The sequence below is a fragment of the Coregonus lavaretus genome, assembly GCF_964263955.1.
Source record: "Coregonus lavaretus genome assembly, chromosome: 28".
NCBI lineage: Eukaryota > Metazoa > Chordata > Actinopteri > Salmoniformes > Salmonidae > Coregonus > Coregonus lavaretus.
Window position 1 is genome coordinate 40,597,264 of NC_140015.1, and position 22,343 is coordinate 40,619,606.

The 22,343-nt window shown below is 46.2% G+C and overlaps 1 protein-coding gene across 1 annotated transcript; it reads left to right on the forward strand.

Annotated features, from left to right (window-relative positions):
• The first annotated feature begins 1,624 nt into the window (after positions 1–1,624).
• On the forward strand, positions 1,625–21,074 carry LOC311103632 (nuclear distribution protein nudE homolog 1-A-like). The gene is made up of 8 exons (XM_084145232.1): positions 1,625–1,825; positions 1,992–2,145; positions 10,420–10,568; positions 10,869–11,005; positions 16,369–16,623; positions 16,732–16,817; positions 18,110–18,261; positions 19,040–21,074. The coding sequence occupies exons 1-8, from the start codon at positions 1,740–1,742 to the stop codon at positions 19,086–19,088; spliced, it is 1,068 nt and encodes a 355-aa protein (XP_084001358.1). The 5' UTR covers positions 1,625–1,739; the 3' UTR covers positions 19,089–21,074.
• The last annotated feature ends 1,269 nt before the right edge of the window (positions 21,075–22,343 follow it).

A 22,343-nucleotide genomic window follows, 5' to 3' on the forward strand; every position in this document is an offset into this window, starting at 1 on the left:
GGAAGGCAGCTCTCCAGGAACAGGGTTGGACAGTATTGTAATGACAGGCTTTGCATAAGGCTACACCTGTCGGTACAAACTTTGATTGAGGAAATGATGACGTCATTTACATATTTTTTCGCTTCCTCTCCTAAAAAAATAGCACTACACCACTTGATATAAAGTGGGTTTTTTCAAAGTTGCCAAAATGCCACGTGCGTCCACTTATACCAGTGCATTTGTAACAACCTAACCATTACAACATTTTATTAGATCAAATAAGCCTATAAGTAGCAATTTAGCAATTACATTTTTTGTTGACCAAATTCGACACTCATTGACCTCCATACAAACATTTTCGTGGACAGATTTGGGGCGGGGTAAAACCTCTCGCTTCGCCTCTTCCTCTCTGCCTGAAAGCAGATTTGATTTAACCGGCACCTCGTAGGCAAATCATGAACGCGATTGGCCATTCATCATCCTCAATACATGATTGACAGTATAACCGACCAATGGTGAGCGGTTAAGCGATCGCGGTGGTTGGCGGATTAGCGGTGAGTCTTCTATGGACATATGAGATATGCATCCTTCGCATTGTTCTATGTGGCAACTTTGTTACTACTTTCGACCAAGGAGTGATCTATGTAACAACATTTGCTGGATACCTTTGTTCCGTTTTGTAGCTCGGTCATAAAGTAACCGTCATCTTTCGGCACTGGAGCACCGGCTGCTAGCCACCGCAAGTTACGCTAGGTAGGTTAGTATCAGCAGTCAATTTAAGGGGATTTAAATCGCGATGGTAACGTTAATTTGTGACAAACTCATCCGTTAGATCGATGTATAGGCAAATTATGCTGTCCGCACCTATACATTTGTAACTGCATTTTGTACATTCTGACTTGGGTTGCGTTATTGTAAAATTGACAGAAAATAAATGCCATAGCATAGCTACTTATTTTGACCAGAGACTACATATTGCAAGCAAGTTTACGTAAGCCAGCTGACACTGCTTGTCACTGTTGTGAAGGCGAGAATACACATCCCTTTTTGTGTTCTGTGTTCTCTTTTGTTTGCTGCCTTGTTTGACAAACATCAGTTAGCAAATACTTGTACATACAAGTTCCAGATATTGTTTAAGACTTTGGTTATGAGTAGAATGGCAATAGCTACAAAAGTAATCAAGTCATTTATCAAATTGGTCTATTTGCTTTGTTTTGAATAAACATGATCTATTCATGTTCATTAAGCCCGGCATCATACTCTTCTTTGGGTTGCTAAAGTTTGACAGCCAGCCTATTGTCGTCAGTTGACACCGACAGTGCACTCCTTAGCTAGTTAGATGATGGCTCACTGTCGTTGCAGTTCGCACTAACCTCCTGTAACCCCTTTCTGCTGTCCTTTCTTGCCTGAAGCACATGGTTCACTTGGAAATGCTGAATAGAGAACTCTTTCTCTCTTTTGGAAGAAAAAGTATCAACACTTGATCATCTTAAGTTTACGGACGCTCGCCTTGTATTTACTGACTTCTATTTACTGACTTCTTTCTTTCTTTCTTTCTTTCTTTCTTTCTTTCTTTCTTTCTTTCTTTCTTTCTTTCTTTCTTCCTTTCTTTCTTCCTTCTATTTACTGCCTCCCATAGACTCAGTGAGAGGGGAACTGTAAGAGAGGGAGAGAAGAAGAGATTGGTGTGAGAAGAGGAGAACCTCAGTAGGTCGAAGATAAGATTGGTGAGAGAAGAGTGTCCAGTAGTGTGGGCAGAGATGGGAGAACCAGAGCCCCTTCAGTTTGTTTCACTGGAGGAAGAGGTGGACTACTGGAAGGAACAGGTGGCCAAGCACCAACAGAGGTACACACACACACACACACACACACACACACACACACACACACACACACACACAAAAGAAGGAGCAGTCTGCCAGGCCCCAGCAGAGGTACCCACAGGTATCTGCTTAAACCGTGGTGTCCTCTGTTACTCCACGACCACCATCTTGACCCCTAACCTCTCCCAGGTCTGAGGAGGCGCAGGAGGAGCTGCAGGAGTTCCAGCAGATGAGTCGTGACTACGAGGTGGAACTGGAGATGGAACTCAAGCAGTGTGAGACACGGAACCAAGAACTCCTCACACAGAACAACAGGCTACACATGGAACTGGAGAACTACAAGGTATGAACCGTTGACTTGACTCTAGTCTAGAGAAGCGTTTTTTCCAACCTCTACTCGGTTGGAACCAGCTGTTCCATCTATTTGAACTATTCCAGAACTAGCACACCTGGTTCAACTTATCATCAAGCCCTTAATAATAATAATAATAATAATAATAATGTATTACATTTGTAAAGCTCTTTTCATAATACAGAATAATCTTTAAGTGCATAAAATGGAAATGAAATAGAACAAAGATGACACGACAACTGACACCAAGAACCCAGCTGATGCTACAAGGGACAAGGACACCAAGGAGCACAGATAGTAACAGAAAGCCTTCGTAAAGACAAAGGTCTTTAGGCCTGTTTTAAAGGAGCCCAGAGTCTGTGGTGCCTTCAGGTGGTCCGGGAGGGCGTTCCAGATGTTCTGTCACGCATTGGTGAGGTGTGTTATTGGTGCGTGCTGGACCTGGTGGGGGGTCCCAACAAGTAGGGCCTCGGTTTTGCTGCTGTTCAGTTGAAGGAAGTTTTGCTTCCACCATGCCCTTATCTCCGTAAGGCAGGTGTTCAGACGGGCACATCCATCAGAGAGACTTTGGGCTGTTTTTACCTACAGCTGGGTGTCATCAGCATAGTAGTGGAAGAAGATTCCATGCCGGGGGAGAGCATGTACTGGACGAGCAGAATCGGTCCAAGAACAGATCCTTGTGGGACACCGCAGGTGACTTGGTGAGTCCGGGACCTGGACCCACCTAGCGACACATACTCAGTCCTGTCTGAGAGGTAGGAGTGGAACCAGCTCAGAGCTGGTCCAGACAGTCCGATGCTGTCCCGGAGGTGTTCCAGGAGGATGGGGTGGTTGACAGTGTCAAAAGCTGCGCTCAAGTCCAGGAGGATCCAGAGACGGGGAGTTTACATCAGCCGCCATTAGCAGGTTGTTGGTGACCCTGAGTAGGGTCGTTTCAGTGCTGTGGGCCGGCCGGAAACATGACTGGAACTTCTCAAATGGGTTGTTCTCATTGAGATGGTCCTGGAGCTGTACAGCAACCCATTTTTCCAACACCTTGGAAAGGTAGGGGAGGTTGGATATTGGCCTGTATTTGGCAAGCACTTCTGGGTCCAGGGTGGGCTTCTTCAGAAGGGGGTGCTGATGACAGCAGTCTTAAATGCAGGTGAGACACTGCCAGATTGTTATCCACTCCCTCCAATCTGGGTTATCAGGGGGCTGAGTGCAGGGATGCATGTTTTGAACAGGGCTGTTGGAATAGGATCCCAGGTACAGGAGGAGGTAGTTTTCTCAATACCTCCCTGGGTGACTTCAAGGAAGCAGTAGAAAGGCTGAGGTGGAGGGTCGAAGGCGGCAGAAGACAGAGTAGTAGATCTTTAGATGAGAGATCTGATGTTGCTGACCTTACTGTTAAAAAAAAAGTGAATGAAGCTCTTACACTGCTCTTCCGTTGTCTCGATCTGGGACTGGGGGTTTCAAAAGTTGGTTTATTGTGGAAAACCGGTGCTTTGCGTTTCCAGGATTTGTATTGATGAGGTTGGAGTAGAACGTCGGCCGTGCCTCTTTCAGGGCCTTGGAATAGGCCATTTGGTGCTCTTGAAAGGCCAGTTTGTGGACGGTGAGCCCCAAGTTTCTGAGATCAGGATGCGTCCAGTGGATTTTGTGTTTTTCAGTTCTGGAGTAAACCAGGGAGCTGAGTTAGTGAATGTGACATCCCATGTTTTTATGGGGGCATGCAGGTGATTTTTACGGCGAGACATTCAAAATAGCACAGTTCAGGCAGTGGCAGGAGGGAGTTCAGCTTGGTGTACGATGGCTATGCCACCGCTGCGGCCAGTGCTGCAGGCTTTTTCCATGTACCTGTAACCAGGTGGGCAGGCTTTATTTAGGGCTAAGTAGACCCCAGGCTGATGCCAGGTTTCAGTTAGACACATGATGTCAAGCTTCTTGTCCACTATGTGGTTGTGCAGCAGGAGGGATTTATTAGTGAGAGACTGGGCATAAAATAGTTACATGCTGATAGGCTGGGCATGAAATAGTTCCATGCTGATAGGCTGACCATTAAATAGTTCCATGCTGATAGGCTGACCAGGAAATAGTTCCATGCTGATAGGTTGGGCATGAAATAGTTCCATGCTCATAGGTTGGGCATGAAATAGTTCCATGCTGATAGGTTGGGCATGAAATAGTTCCATGCTGATAGGCTGACCATTAAATAGTTCCATGCTGATAGGCTGACCATTAAATAGTTCCATGCTGATAGGCTGACCATTAAATAGTTCCATGCTGATAGGTTGGGCATGAAATAGTTCCATGCTGATAGGTTGGGCATTAAATAGTTCCATGCTGATAGGCTGACCATTAAATAGTTCCATGCTGATAGGCTGACCATTAAATAGTTCCATGCTGATAGGTTGGGCATTAAATAGTTCCATGCTGATAGGTTGGGCATTAAATAGTTCCATGCTGATAGGCTGACCATTAAATAGTTCCATGCTGATAGGCTGACCATTAAATAGTTCCATGCTGATAGGCTGACCATTAAATAGTTCCATGCTGATAGGCTGACCATTAAATAGTTCCATGCTGATAGGCTGGGCATGAAATAGTTCCATGCTGATAGGTTGGGCATTAAATAGTTCCATGCTGATAGGCTGACCATTAAATAGTTCCATGCTGATAGGCTGACCATTAAATAGTTCCATGCTGATAGGCTGACCATTAAATAGTTCCATGCTGATAGGCTGACCATGAAATAGTTCCATGCTGATAGGTTGGCCATGAAATAGTTCCATGCTGATAGGTTGGCCATGAAATAGTTCCATGCTGATAGGTTGGCCATGAAATAGTTCCATGCTGATAGGTTGGGCATGAAATAGTTCCATGCTGATAGGTTGGGCATGAAATAGTTCCATGCTGATAGGCTGACCATGAAATAGTTCCATGCTGATAGGCTGACCATGAAATAGTTCCATGCTGATAGGCTGACCATGAAATAGTTCCATGCTGATAGGCTGGGCATGAAATAGTTCCATGCTGATAGGCTGACCATTAAATAGTTCCATGCTGATAGGCTGACCATTAAATAGTTCCATGCTGATAGGCTGACCATTAAATAGTTCCATGCTGATAGACAAGAGAGCTGTAGATTAAATAGGAGTTGCATCAAGTCTCTGTAGAGGGCACTAAATCAAGTATCAGAGGTCTCAGAGCACTGAAATCCACTCCGATTTGCCTTGTGTGCAGAGGTCTCGCTGTGTTTCCAACTGCCTGAGGAGCAGCCAGCAAACCTGGCCAGTGTCTTTTATCATCCAACCCCGGTGGGCATGTTGTACTGCTCTCATTGGGAGTGCACACAAAATACTTTATTTTGTTTAATAGTCTCCTACTCCCTCGTTGTCCTCGCCAGCTGCATGTTTTCCGTAGGATCCCATATTGAATAAAGCTGTTCTTGAGCTCCTCACAACAGGGTGGTTTAATCCTTTCAAAACTTCTGAGGACTCTTTCTGCGTTGTGAATGAGGGTTGCTGCCATTTCTGAATCTTTGATCCAGCCTTTGGTCAGGTGATGGGAGAAGATGAGGATGATATGAGGGTCTATGAAGATTTGGGCTGCTTTTCAAATCCAAACAAATAGATTGGAGAAGTTGTCAGAAATGTTAACTAACTTAATTTTGTTGGTAAAAAATAAATAGATACAGTGGGGGAAAAAAAGTATTTAGTCAGCCACCAATTGTGCAAGTTCTCCCACTTAAAAAGATGAGAGGCCTGTAATTTTCATCATAGGTACACGTCAACTATGACAGACAAATTGAGAATTTCTTTCTCCAGAAAATCACATTGTAGGATTTTTAATGAATTTATTTGCACATTTTTGTGGAAAATAAGTATTTGGTCACCTACAAACAAGCAAGATTTCTGGCTCTCACAGACCTGTAACTTCTTCTTTAAGAGGCTCCTCTGTCCTCCACTCGTTACCTGTATTAATGGCACCTGTTTGAACTTATCAGTATAAAAGACACCTGTCCACAACCTCAAACAGTCACACTCCAAACTCCACTATGGCCAAGACCAAAGAGCTGTCAAAGGACAGCTGAAACAAAATTGTAGACCTGCACCAGGCTGAGAAGACTGAATCTGCAATAGGTAAGCAGCTTGGTTTGAAGAAATCAACTGTGGGAGCAATTATTAGGAAATGGAAGACATACAAGACCACTGATAATCTCCCTCGATCTGGGGCTCCACGCAAGATCTCACCCCGTGGGGTCAAAATGATCACAAGAACGGTGAGCAAAAATCCCAGAACCACACGGGGGGACCTAGTGAATGACCTGCAGAGAGCTGGGACCAAAGTAACAAAGCCTACCATCAGTAACACACTACGCCGCCAGGGACTCAAATCCTGCAGTGCCAGACGTGTCCCCCTGCTTAAGCCAGTACATGTCCAGGCCCGTCTGAAGTTTGCTAGAGTGCATTTGGATGATCCAGAAGAGGATTGGGAGAATGTCATATGGTCAGATGAAACCAAAATAGAACTTTTTGGTAAAAACTCAACTCGTCGTGTTTGGAGGACAAAGAATGCTGAGTTGCATCCAAAGAACACCATACCTACTGTGAAGCATGGGGGTGGAAACATCATGCTTTGGGGCTGTTTTTCTGCAAAGGGACCAGGACGACTGATCCGTGTAAAGGAAAGAATGAATGGGGCCATGTATCGTGAGATTTTGAGTGAAAACCACCTTCCATCAGCAAGGGCATTGAAGATGAAACGTGGCTGGGTCTTTCAGCATGACAATGATCCCAAACACACCGCCCGGGCAACGAAGGAGTGGCTTCGTAAGAAGCATTCCAAAACATCACTGCTCTAGAGGAGATCTGCATGGAGGAATGGGCCAAAATACCAGCAACAGTGTGTGAAAACCTTGTGAAGACTTACAGAAAACATTTGACCTGTGTCATTGCCAACAAAGGGTATATAACAAAGTATTGAGAAACTTTTGTTATTGACCAAATACTTATTTTCCACCATAATTTGCAAATAAATTCATTAAAAATCCTACAATGTGATTTTCTGGAGGAAAAAAAATCTCATTTTGTCTGTCATAGTTGATGTGTACCTATTATGAAAATTACAGGCCTCTCATCTTTTTAAGTGGGAGAACTTGCACAATTGGTGGCTGACTAAATACTTTTTTCCCCCACTGTATCTGTGTTCAATACTTGATTAGCTATCAATAAATCAAAGTTAATAAAAACAATGCACATAAACACTTTTTATTAATGTATTATTAATTTATGAAGAATACATTTGCAGGAGTAAACTACCAAGGCTGCCGCAAGGCTCCATGGCAACCATGGAATCTTCAAGCCCTTGACTACATGAATCAGGTCGTAGTTCAGGGTTATAACAAAATTGTGAAATGTCTCGGGGTCCCAGAGGAGATGTTTGAAAAAGGCTGGTCTAGACTCCAGAGAACCTTGCAGAACAGTGGAGAACTAGAGGGTTCTCTGAAGCTGAGAATGTAAAGTATGGATCCTGAGAACTCCAAGCTATAGAACAGATATGATAGCGTAACAGTCTAGAATGTGATGGAACTGTCTTAGAACATCTAAGGCAACAACACGGTTCAGAACAGAACAACAGTTAGGTTAAACAACCCCCTTGAAGAAACTGGATAGGTGGAAACAAAATGGCGGATGCTCCCTGAAGCCACACTGTAAGGTCGCAGGTGGAGCAATCATCACTATCTCCTTACACCTATCCCATACTTCAGATCTGCCATATTGTAGAATGTGTTTTATTAGATAATTAATGGCATTCCTTCAGGCCCTGCGGTAGACTAGCGTCCTGTCCAGGGGGTGTACTTGTACTCCCACTACAGAAACAGGTGGTTCCTGCTCTATGGGCCATTCTGGCTGGGACAAGGCTACTTACTTCATTTTACTTCAGACGCTGCAAAACAACGACTGGCAAGAAGCTTTGAGTTGTTTTCAGACCAGACATAAATGTACTAGCTACTTTGATCACATGCAGCACCATATCTTCTAACCATAATGAATGCATCTGTTGAGGCTTAGTGAGTTTCCTCTGACAGAGCTGTTGTAAAACACGGGCTCATTCAGTAGGGAGCTACGTTTTTGGAATATTCAGGTCGTAATACGCTATATAGAACAAAACATTGCCGACTAGGGAATCACATCTGCAACGTTCGACAACGTTTGGCTACTAAACGTGGCCCAGGTCTGTCTGATGGGAAGCCTGCAGTTGTATTTGAATGGGTATTTTCCTATCAGCCGGCTGCCTGTTTGGGCCAGTGGTTATGAGCCTGCTATCCCTGAGGAGAATAGGGCGGGCTAGAATAGGGTGCTGCTGGTCTAAAGGGCTCTCCGTGGGACAGTAGTGTCTGTGTCTGTCTGTCTGTCTGTGTCTGTCTGTGTGTGATGACTGAGCGACTGTATTCATCGCTAGAGGAGAGCTCTCCAGACCTCCCGGGTCAGAGAGAAGATTTAGCAATTTTATAACTCATTTCATGTAATTCTACTCATTTTTTCCAGGAGGCAGAGAGAACAATTTGGTCGTTTTTCAGCTAATTTCTTGCAATGCTATACATTTTGCCATAGGGTGGAGAGAAATGTTAGCAGTTTTTAATATGATATCTGAGTGAGTGACTTAACAAAATCAATGGGGGCCACCCGGTCGGTAATTCGACCATGATTACTACAAGTTTCGATAGGTGGTCGCTAGACTAACTTACAATCAAAAAATTTTTAGCTGACATGGGTTAATTGAGTGATTGTCAGTAGCTAGGTTTCCATCCAATTGGCGACAGATTTTCATGCTAATATTCTAAAATCTGCATAAGGAAAATATGCGAATGCGTGATGACATTGTGCACACAAAATGTACTGTTTCGACTTAAGTTTTCATGTACCGAATTAATAAATTTTACCGACACAAAAGATCTCACCTAGTCGAACTAACAAATTATGTCTGCATTTACATTTTGTTACTGAAACTTCCTCTTTCCATCACTTCCTCTTTCTGTCATGACTTTACTCACAACTGGATGGAAATGTGGTTTGTGCATGCCTGGCTGTGCTTGAGGTGATGTTACTTTGGAACCGCTGACGATGTCTGACACTCACTTCCTGATGGATGTACTTCCTGTGACACGTTGCCAACAGTTGAGTCAGACAGGAAGTTACAAAAGCTATAGCATCCTGTCTATATCTATTACCAAACCTAAGCTGTGTCTGAAAAAGTTACTAGTTGTCAAATTCTTGGTTCCTCAATTCCTCTCAAAGCTCATTAGAGGAGGAGGTCTTAGGGAGGGACCTCGGATCCCCTCCTCCAATGAGCTTTGAGAGGAATTGAGGAACCAAGGATGGAGGAAGCAAGGATTTGACTCTGCAGGCCCATTAGACTGACATGGCTACTGGTTAACATGAGTATTTGCATGCAGAGATAATTGAGATGGAGCAGACAGTTAAGTGAGCTAGTCTTGTCATCAGGTCATTTCCCTAACAAACTGTCAGGTCAAGTCTGAACTGCTGCCTGCTAGCTATCTTTGCTGGGAACACTTAACTGTAGATTTTATATACCGTGTGTAACTGAAGAGAAATGCTGTGTTGTGTTGATGAATATGGCCTAATTAACCGTCTTCTGGATTTATACAGTCAATCACATTTATTTATAAAGACAGTGAGTTTGTCCGGGGCTACATAACAAATGTGTGCTGTTGGGAGTACTGGAGGAGTTGAGAAACACTGTTTGGGGTCCTGGAGGAGTTGAGAAACACTGTTTGGGGTCCTGGAGGAGTTGAGAAATACTGTTGGGGGTACTGGAGGAGTTGAGAAACACTGTTGGGGTACTGGAGGAGTTGAGAAATACTGTTGGGGGTACTGGAGGAGTTGAGAAATACTTTTGGGGTACTGGAGGAGTTGAGAAACACTGTTGGGGTACTGGAGGAGTTGAGAAACACTGTTGGGGTACTGGAGGAGTTGAGAAACACTGTTGGGGTACTGGAGGAGTTGAGAAACACTGTTGGGGTACTGGAGGAGTTGAGAAACACTGTTGGGGTACTGGAGGAGTTGAGAAACACTGTTGGGGTACTGGAGGAGTTGAGAAATACTGTTGGGGTACTGGAGGAGTTGAGAAACACTGTTGGGGTACTGGAGGAGTTGAGAAACACTGTTGGGGTACTGGAGGAGTTGAGAAACACTGTTGGGGGTACAGGAGGAGTTTAGTGTACTACTGTTGACCACTTCTCCCCACTATCCCCTCCAGGAGAAGTATGAAACGCAGCACTCGGAGGCGTACCGTCAGATCTCTACTCTGGAAGGAGACCTGGCTGAGACCACGGCCATCAGAGACCAGCTCCATAAATACATCAGAGAGCTGGAGCAGGCTAATGATGACCTGGAGAGAGCCAAGAGGTAGGAGAGGGGTTGTAGGGGTGTAACTGGAGCAGGCTAATGATGCCCTGGAGAGACCCCTACATCATAAGCACCTCTCTGTTTCTCCCTGTTTCTCTCTGTTTGTCTCTGTTTGTCTCTGTTTGTCTCTGTGCTCCTGGACCATCTCACTGGCATGATTCTTACATGAAGAATAGAGAATGGTTCTTAATGATGGATCCTAACATGACCTAACTCTACCTATTCCTCCTCCTCTCTCTCCTCCCTCCTCCCTCTCTCCTCCCTCCTCCCTCTCTCCCTCCCTCCTCCCTCCTCCATCAGGGCTACCATCATGTCTCTGGAGGACTTTGAACAGAGGATGAACCATGTGATAGAGAGGAATGCCTTCCTGGAGAGTGAGCTGGACGAGAAGGAGAGCCTACTGGAGTCAGTTCAGAGACTGAAGGATGAAGCCAGAGGTGTGTCTCGGTGTGGGTCTTGTGCTGCAGGCTGAGACATCCGGCTGGGACAGTGTTTGTGTGTGTGGTGGTATGAATGAAGGGCTCTGTTCTTCTGGTTAACTGGTGGTCCTGGTTAACTGGTGGTTCTGGTTAACTGGTGGTTCTGGTTAACTGGTGGTCCTGGTTAACTGGTGGTCCTGGTTAACTGGTGGTCCTGGTTAACTGGTGGTTCTGGTTAACTGGTGGTTCTGGTTAACTGGTGGTCCTGGTTAACTGGTGGTCCTGGTTAACTGGTGGTTCTGGTTAACTGGTGGTTCTGGTTAACTGGTGGTCCTGGTTAACTGGTGGTCCTGTTCTTCTGGTTAACTGGTGGTCCTGGTTAACTGGTGGTCCTGGTTAACTGGCGGTCCTGTTCTTCTGGTTAACTGGTGGTCCTGGTTAACTGGTGGTTCTGGTTAACTGGCGGTCCTGTTCTTCTGGTTAACTGGTGGTTCTGGTTAACTGGCGGTCCTGTTCTTCTGGTTAACTGGTGTTTCTGGTTAACTGGTGGTTCTGGTTAACTGGTGGTTCTGGTTAACTGGCGGTCCTGTGGTTCTGGTTAACTGGCGGTCCTGGGGTTCTGGTTAACTGGCGGTCCTGTTGTTCTGGTTAACTGGTGTTTCTGGTTAACTGGTGGTTCTGGTTAACTGGCGGTCCTGTTCTTCTGGTTAACTGGTGTTTCTGGTTAACTGGTGGTTCTGGTTAACTGGTGGTTCTGGTTAACTGGCGGTCCTGTGGTTCTGGTTAACTGGCGGTCCTGTGGTTCTGGTTAACTGGCGGTCCTGTGGTTCTGGTTAACTGGCGGTCCTGTGGTTCTGGTTAACTGGCGGTCCTGGGGTTCTGGTTAACTGGCGGTCCTGTTCTTCTGGTTAACTGGTGTTTCTGGTTAACTGGTGGTTCTGGTTAACTGGTGGTTCTGGTTAACTGGCGGTCCTGTGGTTCTGGTTAACTGGCGGTCCTGTGGTTCTGGTTAACTGGCGGTCCTGTGGTTCTGGTTAACTGGCGGTCCTGGGGTTCTGGTTAACTGGCGGTCCTGGGGTTCTGGTTAACTGGCGGTCCTGTTGTTCTGGTTAACTGGCGGTCCTGGGGTTCTGGTTAACTGGCGGTCCTGGGGTTCTGGTTAACTGGCGGTCCTGTTGTTCTGGTTAACTGGTGTTTCTGGTTAACTGGTGGTTCTGGTTAACTGGCGGTCCTGTTCTTCTGGTTAACTGGTGTTTCTGGTTAACTGGTGGTTCTGGTTAACTGGTGGTTCTGGTTAACTGGCGGTCCTGTGGTTCTGGTTAACTGGCGGTCCTGTGGTTCTGGTTAACTGGCGGTCCTGTGGTTCTGGTTAACTGGCGGTCCTGTGGTTCTGGTTAACTGGCGGTCCTGGGGTTCTGGTTAACTGGCGGTCCTGGGGTTCTGGTTAACTGGTGTTTCTGGTTAACTGGTGGTTCTGGTTAACTGGTGGTTCTGGTTAACTGGCGGTCCTGTGGTTCTGGTTAACTGGCGGTCCTGTGGTTCTGGTTAACCGGCGGTCCTGTGGTTCTGGTTAACTGGCGGTCCTGGGGTTCTGGTTAACTGGCGGTCCTGGGGTTCTGGTTAACTGGCGGTCCTGTTGTTCTGGTTAACTGGAGGTCCTGTGGTTCTGGTTAACTGGCGGTCCTGTGGTTCTGGTTAACTGGCGGTCCTGGGGTTCTGGTTAACTGGCGGTCCTGGGGTTCTGGTTAACTGGCGGTCCTGGGGTTCTGGTTAACTGGCGGTCCTGTTGTTCTGGTTAACTGGCGGTCCTGGGGTTCTGGTTAACTGGCGGTCCTGTGTGTGTGTTGCGTGGGCTTGATGTGATGTTCTCCTGTTTGTCTCTGGCTATCTACTGTTTGTCGCCCCTCTCTATCCCCCCTCTCTGTCCCCTCTCTCTCTCTCCCCTCTCTGTCCCCCCTCTCTGTCCCCCCTCTCTGTCCCCCCTCTCTGTCCCCCCTCTCTGTCCCCTCTCTGTCCCCCCTCTCTGTCCCCCCTCTCTGTCCCCCCTCTCTGTCCCCCCTCTCTGTCCCCTCTCTATCCCCCCTCTCTGTCCCCCCTCTCTGTCCCCCCTCTGTCCCCCCTCTCTGTCCCCCCTCTCTGTCCCCCCTCTCTGTCCCCCCTCTCTGTCCCCCCTCTCTGTCCCCCCTCTCTGTCCCCCCTCTCTGTCCCCCCTCTGTCCCCCCTCTGTCCCCTCTCTGTCCCCCCTCTCTGTCCCCTCTCTGTCCCCTCTCTGTCCCCTCTCTCTCCCCTCTCTGTCCCCTCTCCCCCCTCTCTGTCCCCTCTCTGTCCCCTCTCTGTCCCCTCTCTCTCCCCTCTCTCTCCCCTCTCTCTCCCCTCTCTCTCCCCTCTCTGTCCCCTCTCTCTCCCCTCTCTCTCCCCTCTCTCCCCCCCTCTCTCCCCTCTCTCTCTGTTGAAGAGGTTGAAACCTCTATTTATTGCTGGTGTGAGTAGGACAATATATGGAGATGGTGCTCTGGTTAGAGAGCACAGAAGATGGACTGTTCCTCAGTTTACTGCTCTTTAATCTTGCTTGCAGGTTTAACAAAGTTCACACTTCTGTGCCATCGTTAAGCTGTAATTAGCCAATGTTGTGTGTCCATAAACTGTGGTCTGAAATGATAAACATGAAATCTATTGGTATCAATATTATGTGTTGACAGGTTATGATAAGGGACATATTAATTAGCAATAATAAACCAGATTAAGTTGTCTTCTGCTGTAACAATACGACGACATGCATAACATACAGCTGGCGGGTTATACACTGTATCGGCAGGATAGAACAGCAGCCTCTGGTAAAACAAGGGTTGGCGGTCTATGCATATTTGTAAACAACAGCTGGTGCACGATATCTAAGGAAGTCTCGAGGTTTTGCTCGCCTGAGGTAGAGTATCTCATGATAAGCTGTAGACCACACTATCTACCAAGAGAGTTTTCATCTATATTCTTCGTAGCTGTCTATTTACCACCACAAACCGATGCTCAATAAACTGTATCCGGCCATAAGCAAACAGGAAAACGCTCATCAAGAGGCGGCACTCCTAGTGGCTGGGGACTTTAATGCAGGGAAACTTAAATCTGTTCTACCTCATTTCTACCAGCATGTTAATTGTGCAACTAGAGGGAAAAAAACTCTAGACTACCTTTACTCCACACACAGAGACGCGTACAAAGCTCTCTCTCGCCCTCCATTTGGCAAATCTGACCATAATTCTACCATCCTGATTCCTGCTTACAAGCAAAAACCAAAGCAGGAAGCACCAGTGAATCGGTCAATAAAAAAGTGGTCAGATGAAGCAGATGTTAAGCTACAGGACTGTTTTGCTACCACAGACTGGAATATGTTCCGGGATTCTTCCGATGGCATTGAGGAGTGCACCACATTAGTCACTGGCTTCATCAATAAGTGCATCGACGACGTCGTCCCCACAGTGACTGTACGTACATACCCCAACCAGAAGCCATGGATTACAGGCAACATCCGCACTGAGCTAAAGGGTAGAACTGCTGCTTTCAAGAAGCGGGACTCTAACCCGGAAGTTTATAAGAAATCCCGCTATGCCCTCCGACGAACCATCAAACAGGCAAAGCGTCAATACAGGACTAAGATTGAATCGTACTATACTGGCTCTGACGCTCGTCGGATGTGGCAGGGCTTGAAAACTATTACAGACTACAAAGGGAAGCACAGCCGTGAGCTGCCCAGTGACACAAGCCTACCAGACGAGCTAAATTACTTCAATGCTCGCTTCGAGGCAAGTGACACTGAAAGATGCATGAGAGCATCAGCTTTTCCGGACGACTGTGTGATCACGCTCTCCGTAGCCGATGTGAGTAAGACCTTTAAACGGGTCAACATTCACAAGGCCGCAGGGCCAGACGGATTATCAGGACGTGTACTCCGAGCATGCGCTGACCAACTGGCAAGTGTCTTCACTGACATTTTCAACCTGTCCCTGACTGAGTCTGTAATACCAACATGTTTCAAGCAGACCACTATAGTCCCTGTGCCCAAGAACACTAAGGTAACCTGGCTAATTGACTACCGACCCGTAGCGCTCACGTCTGTAGCCATGAAGTGCTTTGAAAGGCTGGTCATGGCTCACATCAACACCATTATCCCAGAAACCCTAGACCCACTCCAATTTGCATATCGCCTCAACAGATCCACAGATGATGCAATCTCTATTGCACTCCACACTGCCCTTTCACACCTGGACAAAAGGAACACCTATGTGAGAATGCTATTCATTGACTACAGCTCAGCGTTCAACACCATAGGGCCCTCAAAGCTCATCACCAAGCTAAGGACCCTGGGACTAAATACCTCCCTCTGCAACTGGATCCTGGACTTCCAGATCCAGGTGGTAAGGGTAGGTAACAACACATCTGCCACGCTGATCCTCAATACGGGGGCCCCTCAAGGGTGCGTGCTCAGTCCCCTCCTGTACTCCCTGTTCACTCATTACTGCATGGCCAGGCACGACTCCAACACCATCATTTAAGTTTGCAGATGACACAACAGTGGTAGGCCTGATCACCGACAACGATGAGACAGCCTATAGGGAGGTGGTCAGAGACCTGGCAGGGTGGTGCCAGGACAACAACCTCTCCCTCAACGTGATCAAGACAAAGGAGATGATTTGTAGACTACAGGAAAAAGAAGAGGACCGAGCGCGCCCCCATTCTCATCGTGGAGCAGGTTGAGAGCTTCAGGTTCCTTGGTGTCCACATCACCAACAAACTAATGTGGTCCAAGCACACCAAGACAGTCGTGAAGAGGGCACGACAAAACCTATTCCCCCTGAAAAGATTTGGCATGGGTCCTCAGATCCTCAAAAGGTTCTACAGCTGCACCATCGAGAGCATCCTGACTGGTTGCATCACGGCCTGGTATGGCAACTGCTTGGCCTCCGACCGCAAGGCACTACAGAGGGTAGTGCGTACGGCCCAGTACATCACTGGGGCCAAGCTTCCTGCCATCCAGGACCTCTATACCAGGCGGTGTCAGAGGAAGGCCCTAAAAATGGTCAATGACTCCAGCCGCCACCCTAGTCATAGACTGTTCTCTCTGCTACCGCACGGCAAGCGGTACCGGAGCGCCAAGTCTAGGTCCAAGAGGCATCACACACAGTGAAGGATTAACAGCTAGAAATAATCATGTTACAAACCGGAGATTCCTCTCCACAGGCGCAAGCTGAACTTGGGAATGAATGAACACTCAGAGCAGTCCTAGCTATGACATCAGTCACTCTTAAAGGGACAGGCTTTCTTACTGTCTCTCTCTGTCTGTCTCTGTGTGTGTCTCTCACTCTCTTTCACTCTGTGTGTGTATGTCTTAGATCTAAGACAGGAGTTGGCAGTCCAACAGAAGCAGGAAAGACGACCGTCCTTCACTGTCACCAAAGACTCTCTCTCAGACAAGATGGAGGAAAAAACATCCCTCGCTACCTCCCATTCATTCACACGCCCCCCCTCATCCCTCCGTTCCTCCCCTCCTCCTGCTCTCTCCTCCTCAGCTCTCCTCTCCACCCCCTCCAGACCACCCCACCCCTCAGCAAGCCCCTTCATCACCCCCCCACCCTCTTACAGCAGAGGTGAGTGCCCCCCCCGTGTGTGTGTGTGTGTTCATGTGGAAAATGTCTACTCATTAAATTCCCGGATCACACCAGGAGATTTTAAACTCTTTATTTTTTTGTGTTCAGGTGACGGCCAATCAGGTACTCCTCTCACTGCGTCGGCACGTATATCAGCTCTCAACATCGTAGGAGAACTGCTGAGGAAAGTTGGGGTAAGATGATTTAAAGGTCTGAGGTGATAAAGGTCTTCTAATTCTAAAACTCATACACACACAACTACACAACTACACAAGAAATAAGCGGTATAATGCCAGAGGAATATCTTTGGTTTGTCTCTGTGACATTCAGAAGCTGTGCTACGACCTTCTAAAGTCGAGGGGTCAAAGAAATTGGACTTTGCTCGGGAAGTAATCTTTTACAATGTGACTGTCGCTATCAATTGATCAAATCACTTTCTGTAAAAGAGTATGCATAATTAAATTGAGGGTTAATATCAATAATTATAATAAAACTTAATTGGTAGCGGAATAACATTTGGGGGAAATCAGGTCTAGACTTTTATTTTCTAAATTAATTATTATGATAATGAAATAGCCTACCTACGTTTTTATGAAACTATGTAGAATAGCAGGAAATGAGCTTCCAAACAACACAATGTTCCCAATGAAACCAAAATCAAGCTGGGGTTGTCTTTTTATTCAATAAACAAATGACATTAAAAAAGGGGGCCTTGGGGGGGAAAGGTTGGGAGCCCCTGCACTAATACCGCCCTCATACAGGTAGTGCAGCGGTTGTGTGTGATTAACATCTGTTTCCTGTCAGTTGTACAGCTGTAACAGGAAGTTTGCTGACTGTTTTGTTCTCTCTATTTGACTCTCTGATCACAACACATTCATGTATATCACAACACTGTTCTGTCTTCCTCTCTGATCACGACACATTCATGTATATCACAACACTGTTCTGTCTTCCTCTCTGATCACGACACATTCATGTATATCACAACACTGTTCTGTCTTCCTCTCTGATCACGACACATTCATGTATATCACAACACTGTTCTGTATTCCTCTCTGATCACAACACATTCATGTATATCACAACACTGTTCTGTGTTCCTCTCTGATCACAACACATTCATGTATATCACAACACTGTTCTGTCTTCCTCTCTGATCACGACACATTCATGTATATATCACAACACTGTTCTGTCTTCCTCTCTGATCACGACACATTCATGTATATCACAACACTGTTCTGTCTTCCTCTCTGATCACGACACATTCATGTATATATCACAACACTGTTCTGTCTTCCTCTCTGATCACGACACATTCATGTATATCACAACACTGTTCTGTCTTCCTCTCTGATCACGACACATTCATGTATATCACAACACTGTTCTGTCTTCCTCTCTGACCACCGTATCACAAACACATAACATACCACTGTGTATCTGCTATATGTGTGTAACCCTGCATCCATGCCTGTGGTTTCAGAACCTGGAGTCTAAACTAGCATCCTGTAGGGAGTTTGTCTATGAACAGTCTCCTGGTCGCAGTACCCTCTCTGGGGGACAGGGGGCGCCACCCATCCAGAAAGGCACTTCTTCTGACACACCGTCCGCCACCAACGGACTCTACGAGAAAGGGTGAGGGGTCGACTATAGCAAGCTCTACGACTAGCTCAATAATGATCGCATCCCCAAATGGCACCCTGTTCCCTATAGGTCCTGGTTAATAGTAGTGCACTATTGAATAGGGTGCCATTTTGGGACTCGAAGCAATGACTTGACAAGCCATTTGTATAGCCTACCTACAACTGAATCAGGTAATGTAAACAGACATTTAAACTGTTAGGGATCTACATGCTGATATTGATCCATGTAGTTTTTATTACATTCAACTGGAACCCAACAGCCCATCACAAGAAAGCCCATCAGAGAACGAAATGGACACTGAAGACAAATACATTAAAAAAATAAAATAATACATAAAAATATATTCCGTTAGTCGTGGTGTCATAGCTTACAACCTAATGAATAAATATAAAGCTGATTAGTCGTCTACATGATATTAATGAGTGATGATGATCCTTATCCTAACAGAAGTAGTAGTAGTCCCCTGTAGATCAGTTGGTAGAACATGGCGTTTGCAACGCCAGGGTTGTGGGTTCGTTTCCCACTGGGGGCCAGTATGAAAAATATATGCACTCACTAACTGTAAGTCGCTCTGGATAAGAGCGTCTGCTAAATTACTAAAATGTAAATTTAAGTCAAACCCAAGAACCGAACAACAAGGCCCATTGGGGTATGAAAGTCACAAATTAGTCTGGGACAAAATGGCTGAGAATAGTCTGAGTTGAAGTCTGAAACATTCTGTCAGTTGTAGTGTGCTGTTAAAGTAATCTGTTTCTGTTGTGTGTTACAGCATGGTGAAGAGACTAGACTTCGGACCAGGACCCAAAATTATTCTGTGAACCCCCCATCCGGTTAGCTACAGTGTGCACTAATGAATGTGTCCCTGCCCAGCACAGTCTCCCTTGGCTACCAGGCTTGTATCACAGCTTTCAGCTTCCAATGGGGTTTAATGTACTAGCATACAGCTCTCTCACTCTGGTGGAATGGAATGGACCAGATCATTGGACATCACTGAAGTGAGTCTAGAGTTCTAGAACTGTTCTAGAATGTCATTGAGACAGAACCTCGCCATCTAATGCAATGGAACGTCATAGAACGTCAGTGTTGATATCAACTGTTCTAGAGCATCGTTGAGGAGCTTTGATGACGTCACGGATCAACGGTACTCCTTCCCTCTGCGCTTTACCCAGGATGCTTTGCCCCTGCGGGTCTCTTATCGAGGACAGAGAGGCTCCTAGGAGCGGGGCTTATGGCACGGGCACTTCCTGTTGGAACTAACCTGTAGCGGACCCATATCTGGTCTAAAGTAGTGCACTATGTTGGGAATAGGGTGCCATCTGGAACTTAACCACGTGTTGTTTTGTTACATTTGCTGTGTTCTGTTTTGGGTGTTTCTGTTCCTTTTGATGTTTGATGGAGGGAAAAGTGTTGTTACTGGAATGGAAGGTTATCCACACAATAATGATTTATATTTCAAATGTTTATTTATTTATTTTACTTCACATGAATACAACCCCTGGTTTTGTCTGCTAATCTTTGAAGAATAATAATGATAATACTGGAACTGACTGAACAGTGACACCTACTGGTTAAGGAGAGGAAGTGGAAGGAGGAGAGGTTCAGGAGTAGGGTTGCAAAATTCCGGTAACTTTCCCAAAATACCCAGGTTTTCCAGAAATCCTGGTTGGAAGATTTCCAGAATCAGGGTGTAGTAAGCAGGAAATCTGGAATCCTTCAGCCAGGATCTCTGAAAATCCAGGACATCTTGGGACTAGTCAGGAGGCAGAAGGAAAGTTGGTGTAGAAGGTTGGGTAAGGAATAGATAGACTTTGCACCTTTATTGCAGGTCCAGGATCAGATGTTGTTTCTCTAATGGTTAATGGTGGGATTGGGGTTAGGGTAATCTGATCCTAGATCTGTGGGTGACTTCTACCTCACAGGAAAAGTGAAGGTGTGTTTGGTTAGGTTGGGGAATGTGTTGGGCATAGATGTGGATAGAGAGCTCTTCTTTGCATTGCCATAATGGCTTCTGTGACCACATGGGCAGATTTCTCCATTTTAAAGTAGTCAAGTTCTTCTTCAACCGCTGAGTCTGTAAAGCCAAGGTTGGTGATTTAATGCCACCTGCAGTTACGTAATGTTTGCTAAGGAGTATAATTCCAATGGCTGATCAATCCTGCTGACCTGGATGGAATTCTGTGATCCTTTCCTAACCCATAGCAAGTCCCAGCCAGTTGACTACTTCAAAATGTTGAAAGTCCCCAGTGGCTCACTCTGCCCGTGCTAAAACAGGCTTTGTGGCACGTGAGCCATCTATCCAAGCCTATGGTGTTGAGTGGATGCTATTTCACCAGAGCTACTGATGGCACCTCATCCTGGTCAAACCTGACTGAACGCTAGCCTGCGCTCACCTTTAGAGCTTCAACAGGGCTAGTCTGATATCTTCAACAGGGCCAGTCTGATATCTTCAACAGGGCTAGTCTGATATCTTCAACAGGGCTAGTCTCATCTTCAACAGGGCCAGTCTGATATCTTCAACAGGGCTAGTCTGATATCTTCAACAGGGCTAGTCTGATATCTTCAACATGGCCAGTCTGATATTTTCAACATGGCCAGTCTGATATCTTCAACATGGCCAGTCTGATATCTTCAACATGGCCAGTCTGATATCTTCAACATGGCCAGTCTGATATCTTCAACATGGCCAGTCTGATATCTTCAACAGGGCCAGTCTGATATCTTCAACATGGCCAGTCTGATATTTTCAACAGGGCCAGTCTGATATTTTCAACAGGGCCAGTCTGATATTTTCAACAGGGCCAGTCTGATATAACAGAGTTAGATTACCAAAGTTAATGGTGCCTTCTTGAACTGTAATTTGTTTAAATTATAGCAATACAGTTATTTTACTAGTAGAAATCTTGAATTAATGAATTAATGAATGAATAAACAGTGTTGTAAAGTAATCCACGTTGAGATTGAAGCAGTATTTTATGTTTCTAAGTAGACATTTGTATACACTGCTCAAAAAAATAAAGGGAACACTTAAACAACACATCCTAGATCTGAATGAATGAAATAATCTTATTAAATACTTTTTTCTTTACATAGTTGAATGTGCTGACAACAAAACCACACAAAAATTATCAATGGAAATCAAATGTATCAACCCATGGAGGTCTGGATTTGGAGTCACCCTCAAAATTAAAGTGGAAAACCACACTACAGGCTGATCCAACTTTGATGTAATGTCCTTAAAACAAGTCAAAATGAGGCTCAGTAGTGTGTGTGGCCTCCACGTGCCCGTATGACCTCCCTACAACGCCTGGGCATGCTCCTGATGAGGTGGCGGATGGTCTCCTGAGGGATCTCCTCCCAGACCTGGACTAAAGCATCTGCCAACTCCTGGACAGTCTGTGGTGCAACGTGGCGTTGGTGGATGGAGCGAGACATGATGTCCCAGATGTGCTCAATTGGATTCAGGTCTGGGGAACGGGCGGGCTAGTCCATAGCATCAATGCCTTCCTCTTGCAGGAACTGCTGACACACTCCAGCCACATGAGGTCTAGCATTGTCTTGCATTAGGAGGAACCCAGGGCCAACAGCACCAGCATATGGTCTCACAAGGGGTCTGAGGATCTCATCTCGGGACCTAATGGCAGTCAGGCTACCTCTGGCGAGCACATGGAGGGCTGTGCGGCCCCCCAAAGAAATGCCACTCCACACCATGACTGACCCACCGCCAAACCATGCTGGAGGATGTTGCAGGCAGCAGAACGTTCTCCACGGCGTCTCCAGACTCTGTCACATGTGCTCTGTGTGAACCTGCTTTCATCTGTGAAGAGCACAGGGCGCCAGTGGCGAATTTGCCAATCTTGGTGTTCTCTTGCAAATGCCAAACGTCCTGCACGGTGTTGGGCTGTAAGCACAACCCCCACCTGTGGACGTCGGGCCCTCATACCACCCTCATGGAGTCTGTTTCTGACCGTTTGAGCAGACACATGCACATTTGTGGCCTGCTGGAGGTCATTTTGCAGGGCTCTGGCAGTGCTCCTCCTGCTCCTCCTTGCACAAAGGCGGAGGTAGCGGTTCTG